The sequence below is a fragment of the Porites lutea genome, chromosome 1 (assembly GCF_958299795.1).
Source record: "Porites lutea chromosome 1, jaPorLute2.1, whole genome shotgun sequence".
NCBI classification, from domain to species: Eukaryota; Metazoa; Cnidaria; class Anthozoa; order Scleractinia; family Poritidae; genus Porites; species Porites lutea.
Genome location: NC_133201.1, coordinates 55,595,457 through 55,610,761, shown reverse-complemented (window position 1 = coordinate 55,610,761; position 15,305 = coordinate 55,595,457). Strand labels below are relative to the sequence as shown.

The following is a 15,305-nucleotide window of genomic DNA, read 5'->3' as shown; positions in this document are numbered from 1 at the left end:
TGTATAGCACTTGAAGGGGTGTTTTGGTGGCGGTTCTTTTAAACTCTCTGTTACCTAGAGTTAAGGAGCAATTAATCAAATAACTCAAGAATGAATTTGTCGCAGACAAAGGAAGTAGGTACTTTGTCAACGGAACTTACGTGTGATGCGGTAAAGGAGGCACTTTTTATTCCCTGTTCCCCCTGCAATTTGTGGTTTTGTTATTATGACTAAAACTTTTTTCCGCGATCTAATGTGCTTACGCAGACCAAACTGATTAAGCCAGTTCCTTTTTTAGTTTATGATTGACACCAGAAACTTGTGAGCCTATGGGAGAATTCGAAAGGTGCAAGTTTGTGAACCTGAATTAAAGAAATCAAGCTATAATCCAGCAATCTAGGTCTGCGCGTAAGCAAGACTTTCCTCTGGAATTCGTTGAGTTTTGGAACGAGAATTATACTAGTTACATCTGTAATAAAGCCTTTGCTAAGCAGACTACAATTGTGTCCATTTGATTTCTGATTTCTGTTTCTGCTTAGCGATTAGTCCTAATTTTAATCGCTTGCAATTGGTCCATTACACTTCTTATCCTGACTTTAAAGGGCTTGTGCTTATTAAACCACTGAGTTTTTGAAGCCGTCTCTTACTCAGTTAACGCAAGCAAGTTCTCGACGTTTACTTCCACCGGCACAGTAGCCCCTGGAATCCGTTTTTCTTTTGTCCCCCTTGCTGCTCCCGCATTCGTTTTTGTCGTCGTTTGGAGTTAGTGAAAAAACAAGGAAGAAAGTCGTTGACATTATTTTAGGCTTAATTTTATTTGAAGCTACAACCTTGATCTTCTTTCTTAAGTTCACGCATAAAATAGAGTTGGCTATTGGATTAAAGGAAACTTTTTTTCTTAAATTTGCCGATCGTGGAACACCATCCAGAAATTATGAATAATCTAGCTTCTTAGGCAAACTCGTTTCCGGACTCGATTCATCAACGTAAAGGGAAATGTACGAGTAAAATCAAAGTAACTGAATTCAACTACATCCAGTTCGTTTACTGCTCAGAAGACAAACCATTTTAAAACCAGTCATTTTTAATAATCCTTTGTACCCAGACTCCAAAGTTTTAATTTCATAAAATTTCAAGCTTTCTGCAAGGCTAGACGGGAATTCATTTGTGGGTCAGTTTGTAGGATCGAGGTGTCGGAACTCACGAAACGATGTAAGAGCTCCCTAAAAACTCGTCCGAAAGTGTCTGTGGTTCCAATTCGAATTAAAAGCTCCGGAAGTATATTGTTTCACAAAGAGGGAGGATGGAAAACCAGTGTAAGATAAGAATAAGAGAAGGGGATCACTCAGCTCGTTTTTGCATGATACATTGAATTAACAAGAGCAAATAAATACGTTTACATAAGTAGAAAATAACAATTGTAAAATCTAGATAGGAGCGGGCTGGGATCACCTACTGAATAGCAAAGGCTAATCTACTAGATGCCCCCCCCCCCCCCCCCCCCAAATACAATTACCCACAGAGTTATTAATTAAAGAATATTGCATTTTTATAAAAGGTATTTCTTCACGCTATAATATATGTTGCTAAGGTAGATGAATGTTTAATTAGTTTAACAACAAAGCATAGAGTTATTTAGGGATTAACAAAATAGTTTAAGAGATTGAAAGTACAAACAATCACTTCAGAATTCCAAATAAACAGGGAAACTCATTTTCACGGGTTTCCTATATTTGTTAGGCGAAATGACAATTGCCAATTGTTTGTAAGTTCAGGTTCTTCAATTTTAAGTTTGCGTTCGGCTTTTGGGGAACTTACTTGCAAGTTGCTAACAGAGTATTATAAGCAACCGCAACCGTACCAGATTTGTTTTCTGTAAAACCATTTGATCTCTTTAATCAATGATGTATGCCTGCCTTTCCTTGTAAAGCAACCTGGATACCGTAACTCTGTATACATGTAGACTTAGAGTCAGCTAGAAAACAATTTTGGCTTTTACCCTTTGAACCGTACCGTCCACTTATTCGGCATAATTTGGAGCTTCTTGAGGCGTAAAGTCTGTTTTTTCCCCCTGGGCAATATTATAATATGTGTAAGGGGTTTAACAGGAGTAACCGCTTTTAAACAATTATTGGATGAGGTTTTTGTGGCATCCGGAATAATCAAGGTCGAGATAAGTGTAGTATCAGCCGAGCCGATCGAAGGCCAAGGCTGATAACACTTACCGAGACCTTGAATATTTGTATATCACAAAAAACCGAATCATTGTTTTATTATACGTTGTTTTGAAGAAAATAACGACAAACTGACCGTCGCCTGGAACCTAAATCAAGGGCACCCAACGACCACTTCAACGACGGTTTCCTCCTAAAAACATTGAAAACACCTTTTAGGCTATCCAGAGTACTTTTTTAGTCTAGACTGATGCATTCTAAGCGGAGCTATAAAATTTGTACCCGTTCGGTCATCCTAGGGGAACTCACTGCGAGTCTTTTGGAAATTACAAGGGCTTCAGTTTTATTTCACCGAAAATTTTCTAGATATTATAGCAGATAACTAACTGATCTGTAGGTTGCGCTGGTTTCCAAATGAGCGTTAGGCTCTTAGCCAATGAGAAGACAGATGGTGAGTACAACGTATAATAATAGTTAATACATGAAGTCAGTGATCGTTATTCCAGCGTTATTTTGAAGTAAAATATCCTGGAAAACTGGTAGCTCTATTCTGTTTGGTTATTTTAGGTCATTTGGCAGGATCATGCGTTTTTGAAAACAATTGCAATACATTAGAAGCAAGAGAGAATTTTTCTCTTCTCTTGATTGGACGTAATTTTATGTCATTTATTTGCAACACTATGGACGTAATGACGTCATTTTCAATTACCTTAGCATGAAAGAGGAAAAGAGACTGAACTTGTCAAGCCTCATCACATGGCTTAAACGGAGAAGGCAAATCGACATTAATCAACAACAGGTTTAAATCGCCTCTGTCAGTAGTAAAACATTTGTAGGGAACAGAAACTGAACTGTAGCGACCTTGTTTGCTAAGCAAATGGAAGTATTTGTAACAACTAACAGTAAAAGGAAACTAATTAATTTTGTAAACTCTTTTGTTTTAAGAGGAAAAACGTTTGCTGACTAATGACAAAACAGGATGAACTAACAAGTCTCCCGAAGACTGAGGCGATTAAACCAAAACACGCCTCCGGGTATAGTTTTATTATGTTAAGCAATCTTAAATTCAAATGCAAAGATATTCAGTGAACCGTCTATAGTTCAACAAACACCAGCGGAAGTTGTAACTCACTAGAAAAGTTGTAAGAAGCTCAAAGACTTGAATTGACAAGCCCTAAATTAATTAAAAATTTCACCTCTGAGAGCTCGAGCGGGAAAATAAAGATCATTATTGCAACTGAGGACCGGAGGGTCTAAGGTTTTAAGTTGGTGAGCTTTTGTGGACCTTTTGTCAGTGAGACATCAACACTCGATTGGAGACCCTGAAAGGGAAAGAGCTCGTCTCTCCATAATGAGGCTTGTACACTCGCAGTTTTCTAAAGCAAAACGGGTACAATTTTATCGACGTATTTTCAAAGATAAAAGGGACAATGAAGCTTAACTCTTTTGCTGTAAGAAGGACTCGGAAAAGCTACTACGTTAATTTCGAAACAGGAAAAAGTCACGGTAACAACGTCAAGTATTCCCTTTTAAGAATGACAAAGACTGAGGTGAGTGTATCATGGCACGCACTCTCAAGCCATGATCGTCAATATGCATTTTGCTCGAATGCATTCACGCCAGGTAAAATAGCAGAAAAGGATGAAATACTGGCTTAAATTATCTTAATCCATTGCTCAATGTTTAAATTAAAGACTGGATTTATCACTGATAGAAAAGCACCTACGTAGGTTACCGTTGTCCTTCATTCTTAGTGTTCTTAGGATTAGGTCTTTCCCTCTGATCTGTTTTTTGTTCCAACGTGAACAGAATCTGCACAGCAAAAAACCGTCTCTCGACTACTTATTTGTACAAATGGTAACATGGCTTGAAATTTTTATTTGACGCAGTTTTTATGAATAGAAACACGTCTGTAGCCAAAATTTCGACAATCTATAAACAGCATTAATTTGTAGTCACAGATAAGGTGAGCCAAGAGATTAAAAACATATTTATTAGGCTATTTGGGCTGTTTAGTCAAATTAGGCCCTAGATCTGCTAAATACAGCAATCATTTTTGCAAGAGTTTCTTTATTGTTTATTCGATAACATGTGCAAATAAAAAAGAAGACGGCTTAAAGAAACTTTATCCGTTATCTAAAAAGTTCCTAGACTCGGCCGTATTAAATACTTCACTGTGTTAAAATTAACATATGTATCCCATGGACGACTTATTTTGCTCAATCATGTACGGTCATAGTGATGCTTTAGTCTTGTTTCCGAACAGCCTATTAATTATGACTATAGAGCAAAGAAATCAGGATGAAACTAGAAAAACTTAGAACAGCATTTACTGCATGGAAGTATTTTATGCGTAAGAAGCGCCATGCCAAAGAATAAAAGCTTCTTTTTAACGACTCACATGTTTTTGCCAATTCGAGAGAACGTCGGTGTTTTCATTTTTATTGGTAGTTTGTTTGAATGATGCTCTGAAGTCTTTCTAATAAAGAATTTCCGAGTGTGTTAACCTCAAAGGTGGCAAACGACTAATTCGTCTCTTATAATGAATCCAAAATCCAAGCACACTTACAATTGCTGAGCACAGATTCATGGCAAGTAAAAATTCAGTGTTGGGGTATGTATACAGGAATATGGCTGGAGGGCTTAGAGGAGCCCGAAATGACGGGATATTGGAGATTATAGGAAGTCCATCAGAGGACAGGGAAGATACATGTACAGGGGTAACTGTATGACGTAGGTGAAGGGTTTAGAGAACGTGAAAAAGGTTACCTGGAGTGAGTACTGTATCTCTGTTACCTAGAGTTACGGAGCAATTAATCAAATATCTCAAGAATGAGTTTGTTGTCCTCAGTATCAACGGAAATTACGTGTGATGCGGTAAATTATGTATTTTTTATTTCTTGTTCCCCTGCAATTTGTGGTTTTGTAATTATAAGTAAAAGTTTTTTCCGCGATCTAATTATGCTCACGCAGACCAAACTGATTAAGCCAGCTCCAGTATAACGGAAAACGAAACGAAAACGATATGTCAGTTTAACATGAAGCTTGCTAAGCCGGCTATCAAATCTACAACTGCGTCCGTTTAACTTTTTTTATTTCTGTTTCTGCCAGCGATTACATATTATTGTTCCCAATTTTAATCACTTGCGATCGGTCCATTTAGACTTCTTGCCCTTTCCTAATATTTTTAAGGGCAAGTGCTAATTAAGCCAGCTTTTGAGGCCGTCTCTAACTCGGATTGATAATAAAAGCAAGCTCTTGACTTTTACTTTCACCGGCACAGCCGTCCCTTTGAAACTTTGTTTATCTGCTGTAGTTCAAAATGTAATTCAGGTTTAATGAAAAATGGCCTTCCTGGGAGGAGATACGGCAAAGAAAACAGTGAGACAGAAACTTCCTATTCACGAGATTCTTTTTTTTTTTTCTCTTCCTTGCTGCTCCCGAATTTTTCGTTCTTGCCTTCTTTGGAGTCGAAAAACAAGAAAGTCCTCTTGGACCAAGAAGAAGTCGTTGAAACCACTTTAAGATGAATTTTGGAAATTATGTAAAAATGAACATAAAACTTATTATAAGAAGAACTGTATTTAATTTGTAATAGCATCAATAACAATTAATTTTATTTGATTTAAAGGGGCTATGTCACGACAGTCCAGTTCATTTTGTTTAATTTTGCCAATTACTCGCCCTCAATCGCTATGGAATTTAAAGTAAGCAAGGAAATTACATGTAAATGACAAAATCAGAGATCCGCGACAAACAAATATGTCTCCTGAGCATTATTTTTGAAGTTGCAAACAGCAGAGATCAACTTTGAAAAACTGTTAAGCTGAACAGTTTTCAAAAACCCTGATTTCAATCCGTTTCAATCTTCTTCAGTTTTGCCCATCCGTGGCATCTGTTGTATCTGTTGTTAATTTTTTAAGCGGTTATTTTTACGTTTCTCTTAAGTCAACGGGCATTTTGTAATTACCTAATTTGGCTGAATTTCGTGACACAGCTCCTTTAAACATTGGCATTTGCATTGCAGTTGCATTGATAAGGTAAATATGTCTCCAAAGAGGATTCTGAATGTTGACTTACCTTATTTGTCCAATTGTACATAATTTTTTCATAGACTTTAGAAAATAAGAACCTGTTCCAAATTTTAGGTCAAACAGGTTTTTAAAATCCAGGATAACGTTCTTAGTCGCGGAGTTTTACTGTATAGACCTTGTCACGGTTTTCGACGCCATCTTGACAAGTAGGCAAACGTGTGAGAAATTACAGTATTTGTATGAAAATCTATTGTCGAATAATTTCGGTAAAACGGCCGTTCTGAAAAAAATTTAATTGTATACTAAAGCTACGAAGCAAAAGGATTGACCTAAAAAAATTTGGGGGCGTACCTGTGCTAAATTTCTCCAGAGGCTTGCTTTAGATTTTCCATATATTTGTCTGTAATTTTCCGGGGACTTTCTTACGGACAAATGTATAGGAAATTTAAAAAGTGGTTCTAGGTCTTCTGGTGCATGTAACGCCCTCAATTTTTTTCAGTAGAGTCCTTAGGAATAAAGCTTTAGGTTACAAGTCATATTTTTTTTCAGAACAGCCATTTTACGGAAATTATTCGAAATTAGATTCTCACACAAACACTGTAATTCCGCACGCGTTTGCCTACTCGTCAAGATGGCGTCGAAAACCGTGACAAGGTCTATTGTGAACGCCAGCTCCTTATTTGATTTGGAAGAAAAGTCCCGTTTCTCGTTTTCGTGTGGGGTGAAAGTTGACCACCGTAAATTCGGAAAAGTTTCAGGTGCTAGTCTGGCTAGTGTTGGCCTGTATTTAGTTACTAAGAATACTTTAAAAAACTGTCAGTGCATTAAAAACAAAAAAGCAACACGCGACGAAAAAGATGTTCAAGTTCTTTTTAAACACTTTTATTTAATTAATCATCTCAGCACTACAGCAGTTTATATTAATGAAAAAACGAGGCTAGATCACCATCCAGCGGTTCCGATGACACTTCTTCAATATGCCTTAGACCGTTGACCGAATAGACTGCCGACAAAAGGAAAAAGACAACAATTTCAGTGGAGGTCGGCCTCTAAACTAGTCTCTGCTAGAAATTTAGCTTTTGACATTATTCGGTGACAACTCTTCAATTTTGGCCTTTAAATTTTTAGTGTCTAAACGTTTGCACCATTGATAGGTTTTATTAAATCATGGCGTAGTTTATTACTTAGAAACAATATTAGCAGTAGGGTTTTGAGTATGAGTGCGTCGTATAATGAAGTTGGTTTATTCAGTGCCATTGAATTTGTTTGTTTCTTGAGTCAATATGATAGTAAAACTCGAGCGCTTGCTGTGAGCTGCCCCGTTTTCTCATCGTCTTTATATTAATACCAAAGCGTTCCTAATTACTATTTATTTCAAGCCCATCACCAGCTGATCAGGTAATCAACCTAACGTTCCTCAAACGAGATGGGATAAGTGACCAAACGCCTGTTATCCCAGGCGTAGAGCACTTTTTCTCTGGGGTTGTAGGCCACCATGGAGTTGTAGTTGTACTGATTGGTGAACTGAATGTTGGGGTTCCATTGTTTTCCTGTCTTGGTGTCATAAGCAAAGTTGATGGTTGTGAACCTTGAGCTATGGGTGTCTATACAATAGACCACTCCACAGGCCACAAATGCATTTCCCATTGAGCTCATAACTTCTGCAAAATAACATTAAATGGAAACTAGGAGTAAGATAATAAAACACGCATATGCCCACTTATAGTATAAAAACTCATTCGACTAAGTAACGAAATTGCGAAGTTTGCGAAATTATATGATATTCAATTTAAAACAAAGGATGCGCATTTGACGGAGGAAAGGGTGATGGCAACCGTTTGCTAAATGACAGGTTATAGCAATGGTTTAGTTTACTTATGGTGAATCTAACGAGTTCCAGAAACCCTTTTACATTTCATGAAATTTTGTATTTAGCTTAAGGAGCTCTAATAAGGCGTAAGCCGAGTACCTGAATTAAAGTTCCAAGCGATGGTTAAGAATGATATTTTGTATTAAGTTCAAGGAGCTCTGTAATGATAAAATTGGTTGTACCTGTATTTAAGTTCCAAGCTTGGTGTGTATTACCGTAGAATACATCTATCATTTGCGCTCTTAGTTTGTTGCTGTTTGCACTGTAGCCCCATAAGGCCCACAGTCCTTGTTCGTCAACTGCCAGATCAACTTGACTGTAACCACCCCACTGGTAATGGGTGTTCCTCGCTGAACCCGACAAGGTTATCTGCTTTTCCACACGTTCAGTACGCAAATTGTACTTTACGATAATGTTCGTAGCCCCTCTGCCATAACACCACAAAAACACCACCATTTGTTAGTATCAGTGGAGAATGTTTTTACCATTTATATAGCCAGGGACGGCGGAGCCGGGAGAGCTGGAGGGGCTTTAGCCCTCCCAATTTTAAGCAAATAATAAAAATTTAAAATAAATAAAAAATTACAAATAATTTAAAAACCCATAAAACATAGAGAAAGAAAACTAACAGATGGAAAAACAAAACAAAATGAGCAAAGCATTAAGACAAACAGATTTAAGTAAGATTTAAGTGCTCATGCGGTGAGTTCCTCTACGCTTCTTTTAGGACGTTTTGAGGGAGGTCCAAGATCTGCAGCCAACAATCAAGCGACAGTTGATCGACCACATCATTGTTGTTTACATTTTGATTTACGTCAATCCTGCGACAAGTGCAAGGTCCTTCTCAACAGCCAGACGAATCAAGACGTGGCTTCGATCGAGAATGTTGCAAGCACGTTTCAACCATCTCGCGATTTTGAACACTCATAAAGATAGATTTGATAAGCTTTGTTTAGTTTCTGTGGCAAATTCATTTGTATCCCTGAACGAAAATCATGAAAGGAATGTCGGCAAATTTACTACTGCTGACCTCAGCTGTTTAACTTGTTGTTTTCCCTTGCTGTAACGGTAGATGCATTGTTCCAGGAAATTTACTTCAGCCTATCAACTCAGTTCTTTTCCCTTAGTATACTCACTATTCAGCTTGTGAATAAAAACGATAGACGATTAGGGACGAGTTAGGAAAATCGTATTTGTCAAAATCCTACTTGTCAAAACTTTGCACTTTGTTTTATACTTGAAATTTGTCATATGCTGTCAAGATTAGCATCTTAATGTAACACAAGTGATTTTACACCACTGATTTTGAACATTCTCCCTCTTGCTACACACGTCGAGCGTTTATAATAAAACAATTTAGTGTACGCACTAAGGCCGGAATATACGTAAGGCTGGGATATATGTATTAAGTCATATATGTATCAAGTAACAAATAAAAAGTAAAACATCTGTCATTTTACGGTTGATCCACGTTTATTTCTTTGATATCTCGTCAAGAATGCTAAAAGCAGCATTTCCGAGCTTCAAGATTTCAAACTTTTCTGGCGGAGAATTACCCCAGAACCCCTACAAGTTAGCGACTCTGGCGCTTGCTTGTTAGCGCCCGCTCCCGGCCCCAATACGAATACAGCTCCGCCGTCCCTGATAGCTGTGCATGCGTAGACATCATGAGTTGCAATCGAGGAAGCCCTATGTTAAAAGAGACGAGGTCATGATCTTGATTTCCCTTATACTAGGAAATACTACGTCAGTAAACTGGTATATCACCTAATTTTTATTATCAGCGCCCCAGAATTAAGTTTTTTAAAAAATGGTCTACGCAGATATGAAACGACACCTTTGATTATTTTTTTTATATATGCGACCTTTTAGTGATGATTATCTTTTAAACCCTTGTTTTCCCGTTGGCGATACTCGATCAGATTAAAAGAATATTATAACAAGGAGCAAGGGACGGCGCAGTGGTGAGAGCACTCGCCTTCCACCAATGTGGCCCCGGTTTAAATCCCGTTGAGGAGGGTTGAGGAGGTTGTTGGTTCTCTCCTTTGCTCCGAGAGGTTTTTTCTGGGTACTCCGGTTTTCCCCTCTCCTTAAAAACCAGCACTTCCAAATTCCAGTTAGACCAGGAATCAGGTAGACGAAGAACCACTTTGTGGATGTGCTACCTCCAAATCATTATTTATGTTATTTAAATATAACGTTTATACCTGTTGTAGTAAAGGTAAGGTCCATACACTACTCCTCCTGTCCCGTCCCAGTTATAAGGCAGTGTGTACTTCTTACGAGGGATGCCTGCTTTGAACGTGTCCATGTTTTCAAACTCTTCAAGCACGTTGCTACTGTAGTAGTTCTCCATAACGAATATGGTCTCAGTACCCATGATTCCTAGCGGATCTTTCATCCATGCTCCGTACTGATAGTTCCTATTGTTGTGAGTCACAGGCTGACCAATTGACTTGATGTGAGTGCAGCTATCTGCAAGAAATAGACAATGTCTGACTAATGATAACTTCCTAACAGAATATCAAATAATAAAACGTCAGTTACCTTTCTTTTGTAATTAAGTGTTCTATTGGAGGTAATGCGACCGCGGTACGGACGTCAAAAAACCGGGACCACTAGCTCCCATTTCTGTCTCCTAAGTTTCGAATTCAATTTCGGACCTTTGGCCGCGATTTTCAATCACCTTCTAATCTAACTTGGACTATCTTTGTTTGTCATTTTTTTATCAGCTTTTATTAGAGTGCCTTTAACAAAGTCGAAGAGTCAAGTGAGCTTCGGCCATTCTAAACAAACATTTACATCTTTTAGACACCTAGGAACTCATCAAACAACCTATTCTTGAAAGTTGTGTGTTATGTCAGGAGAGTTCACCTTGACAACCTTTTAATAAATGGTATCATAAAATTGAATTTTGAAAATTAAAAGCACGTTCGGCGTGTGAACAGAAGGACACAAAGGTTGTGATTGAAAGTTTCCGCAGTTAGTGACAAAGCCGTTTAATTAACAGTGACTGTTTGATCCCGCATTTGCAGTCCTTCTGGTCTTTGGGACCGTCATACTTCACGCATGATGTATCGCACCGAGTTTGTTTTGCGTAGGTAATAACCAGTGATAACATAATCTAGTAGTCATGAAAAAATTAAGAATTTGTTCATGCTTAGCGTGCGTATATCGAGTTATGGATGCACGCGGGAAGTTTGAAGAGCACAAAAGATGCGTAAGAGTGGCTCGAGGCGCAACCGAGAGCAACTCTAGCTTCTTGAGTGCAGTCCAAACTTCCCAAAGGCATCCATAACTCGATATACTCACAGCTAAAAGCATGAGCAAATTCTTTTATAACATAGCTGACAAAAATGCTTGCTTTTTGATTAACTGCAAAATTCTCGTAACGCGTGACACGATAACAAACGCTTCTATTGGCTGATTACAAACACGCCAATCGTCAAGTTTGAATGAAAATTTTTTATGTAAAACTGATCAATGGAAACTAAACAGAAACAAAAGTAAAAGAGTCTTAAAGTCCACCCAAAGTTAAGATACTCACATGTTCTTAAGAAGTCGTGGAGTATGGTTTGATTTGGCTGAAAAGATGTTTATGTTTTGTTCGGCGAAATCCAGAAAACCTGTTTTGTAGCGGAGACGACTGTCATCTTACTTTAAACTTATATTCATCTACGAACAATGGCTGGTCATTACAGTTTAATTCTTGTGAAGACCTGGCAGCAGTTGTTTTTGTGAGTAATAAATTTATGTCTTCTTGTCTAATGTGTCTTATTGCAAGAGAAATTTTCCTGCTTCAGTGGGATTGTCAGTGTGGATTGTTCGGCGACAAAAAAAGTGCATAATTTTTCGCTTTTGAGCTTACTTTATAATTAACTTGTTTTGTAAAGGATAAACAAACGTAGAAAAAGGAGGAAACTTTATACAAATTGAATACTTTCCGATACAGACCAATTTGTGGTCTTTTTCCACTTAAATGTCAGTCTTTACGGCAGACTTTTCAACGAATCATTCAAGCTCTAGTACTATTTGCGAGGCATCTTCACCGCTGTTGCTGTTAGTTTGAGTGGCTAGAACAAAGCTAAAGTCCAAAAACATCGAGAAAGTTTTTCATCATTGCCGTCGATTTTTGAGTACTTAGGAAAAGAGACGAAAAACACAGTTGAACGCGTCATCATGAAAAAAATCTTTATTTACGTAGCGGCGTGCGTGAATTAGCAATTAATGAATGAGGCTGAGTAGGATATGAAGAATTTATCGAGGAGGGTGTTATCCACCGAGGCCAAAGTCCTCGGTGGATAACACCCTCCGAGTACGGTGCCTTAACGGTGCCTTAACCTTTAGCGGGCTGAATTTTTGACGTCATTTCCTCGTTAAACACAAAATTCTTCCAAATTTGGTCATCAGTAACTGGTTATGGTGAATTATGCACGTGCTTTTAGCCAGTCAGAATTGGGGAAAGAAACTTATGAGTTTCTGTAGCGGCTCAATAGGACTAATATAGGGCAAGCACGCGCGCTATGTTATAACTTTATTTGGGCGCCGAAGAAAGAGAAAAGCAAACCTTTTTGAAGAATATTAAAATTCTCCTTGGCTTTGTCCAGGTCATGCTGCTCATTGATGATCATCTTCAGCAACTGAAAATGTGAAAAGGAAGAACGGATCATAGAGACAACTGTCATTTAGAATTAACAATTAGCCCACAATATAAACGAACAACTTAACTATTAACAGTACTAGTATTCAGAAAGCAGATGCCCCCAGCCCCCCTCCCCCCAAGTAAAAATTTCATCTTCCACCCCCCTCCCCACAACCTAAGGGGTCTCCTCGAAGTGAAATGCAACTTTAACCATGTCAAACAAAGAAATAAGTGTTACAGCTCTTAATGTACAGTAATAAGTTAAATACTTAAAGTAGTACTGAAGGTGCTATTTTTATCTAACTTATTTAGAATAATACTACTTACGTGATTTTTTGCCATCTCAAGGGCAAGGTCTTTTGAATGACCGTGATTATAAGATCGCTTGTTCCGTGGTTTTAAGTTTATCAGAAGAGCCACAAAAGGAAGTGGAGGTGAATTTTTGAAAAACCATAGGAATATATAAGAGTACAGGGGCAGGGAGACTAGAGGGTATACGTGGAAGTTAATAGATCCAAAAGAAAGAAACTTCATAATTGAAGGTGTTATTTATAGGCCGCCTAAACAAATTTACAAGAATTCCTAAGCGATCTTGATTAACTTCTGTGTATCATTCGACTTTCTAAAGAGAATAAAAAGTGTTATATTATGGCCGATTGGAATATTATTATATTCATTCGAGAATCATGAGAGACATTTCACTGATCTTTAACGAATTTAGAGTTGCTCCTTTGTGATTTATGTGTAATTAATATAGCTGGATTTTTGAATACCGGGTACATGGGAGTTTTATTTTATTTTAAACGACATTTATCTAGAGTACCCGGTTCGGCAAGGCCGGTTTGAATGGGGCCCTGATGAAAAGAACAAACTGCACAAAAGACAACAACAGATTTTAAAAATGGAGCAACTAAGTATAGCAAAAGGATCGGTGGCTCAATTTGGCTTCGATCTAAAAGTGCCTTTTTAGGCCAAACCCAAACTTATTTATATCATGTGTGCTCCTCAGTTCCAGGGAAAGCGTGTTCCAGATCTTGGCTCCGCTGAACCTAAAGGACCCCTGGTACTTAGTTGTCCTGGCTTGCGGTAGACGGAGCAAATCGCTATGGCGCGTGGCTAAATTTATTACGTAAATATGCCGGAGCCAGGCCATGAAAGCTCTTAAACAATAGCATGCACTTTAGATAGTCCCGGCGGGACTGGAGCGTAGGCCAACCGAAGGTGCGAGACATCTGCGATTGTGAAGTGTCTAGCATTCAATAATACTAGCGGCACGACTACGCAGCTTATCCAAGTACTGTCGTTCAGCCTTAACATGCAGATCGAGGAGGGTGTTATCCACCGAGGCCGTTTAAACAAGACAAGTTAAAACATGCTTTATATAATCTTCGTCGATGTTAAGTTCACCTCGATAGTGATGTTGAGTAGATAAAGGGTTGTTCAGGTCTGCAAATGTACTTCAAATAGCAGATGTTATCCGTCGAGTTGTCTTGTTGTTATGTTTTTAGACAATAGTTTGTCGTGAAACGAGTAAAATGTTCCGCAGACTGTTCCGCAATTTTTGTCTTTACAACCAAAAAAACCCAACCTCGTCCCTAGGCCTTCTCCTTCAACGGCGCATTAACTTGTAACTGTGCTGCACTTTTGACGCCATCGGTTGATTAATCGCAAAGTTCTTCCAAATTTGGTCATAAGTAGCTGGTTATGGTGAATTATGCGTGTGCTCTTAGCCAAGGAGAAACAGAGAAATATTTGAATGAATAATAAAAAGTGTTAAACAAGGCTAACGTGGAACGACCTTGCGCGCTTTACGAAGCATGCCGAGCTTTGCCGATTTTTTGCGCCCAATGTAGTCTATATCGTCATTAATTAATGATATTGCACGAAAGGCATAGATCCTACATAACGCCAAGATACTTAAACTGATAGACTCTTGACAGCCTGACTGTGAAGCTATCAACTAGGGCAAGCCTCTGATGTGTACCAGTCAACATTACCTTAGTTTTTCTATAGTTATAGTAGAGAAAGTTATTATTAAGCCACACTCTATTATATGCTTAAGATCTTCGGAGAGCATGAATTCTATGTCGGTCATAGAGCTATATGCTTTCTGCATAAAATAGGATTTTACGATGCTTTACCACCGAAGGTAGATCGATGATAGATATAAATAACAAGAGACCGATCAAGGACCCTTGCGTGACTCCAAACGAAATGGATTGGGGATCAGATGTTAATCCATTCAACACAACGCTTTGATGTTGATCCATTCACTTCAAAGCTAAGGGAGTATATGTAGATTGGCACCAGGAAATGCGAGTACAAATTAAAAACGATACAAGGGAGTAGAGGGTGTATGTAAATGGCACGGGAATATATGGGAGTACAAAGACGATGCAAAGGAGTAGAGGGTAGATGTAGAAGGGTACAGGAATGTATGGGAGTATAAAAACGATGCAAGGGAGTAGAGGGTAGATGTAGAATGGTACGGGGATATATGGGAGTATAAAAACGATACAAGGGAGTAGAGGGTATATGTAGAAGGGTACGGGGATATATGGGAGTACAAAGACGATACAAGGGAGTAGATGGTATATGTAGAAGGG

General features: G+C 38.3%; 1 protein-coding gene across 1 annotated transcript; it reads right to left on the bottom strand.

Annotated features, from left to right (window-relative positions):
• Positions 1-7,045: 7,045 nt before the first annotated feature.
• On the bottom strand, positions 7,046-12,694 carry LOC140940114 (olfactomedin-like protein 2A). Its single transcript, XM_073389009.1, has 4 exons — positions 12,625-12,694; positions 10,265-10,532; positions 8,240-8,484; positions 7,046-7,848 (listed from the first exon to the last, which is right to left on the bottom strand). The coding sequence occupies exons 1-4, from the start codon at positions 12,686-12,688 to the stop codon at positions 7,595-7,597; spliced, it is 831 nt and encodes a 276-aa protein (XP_073245110.1). The 5' UTR covers positions 12,689-12,694; the 3' UTR covers positions 7,046-7,594.
• Between the last annotated feature and the right edge of the window lie 2,611 nt (positions 12,695-15,305).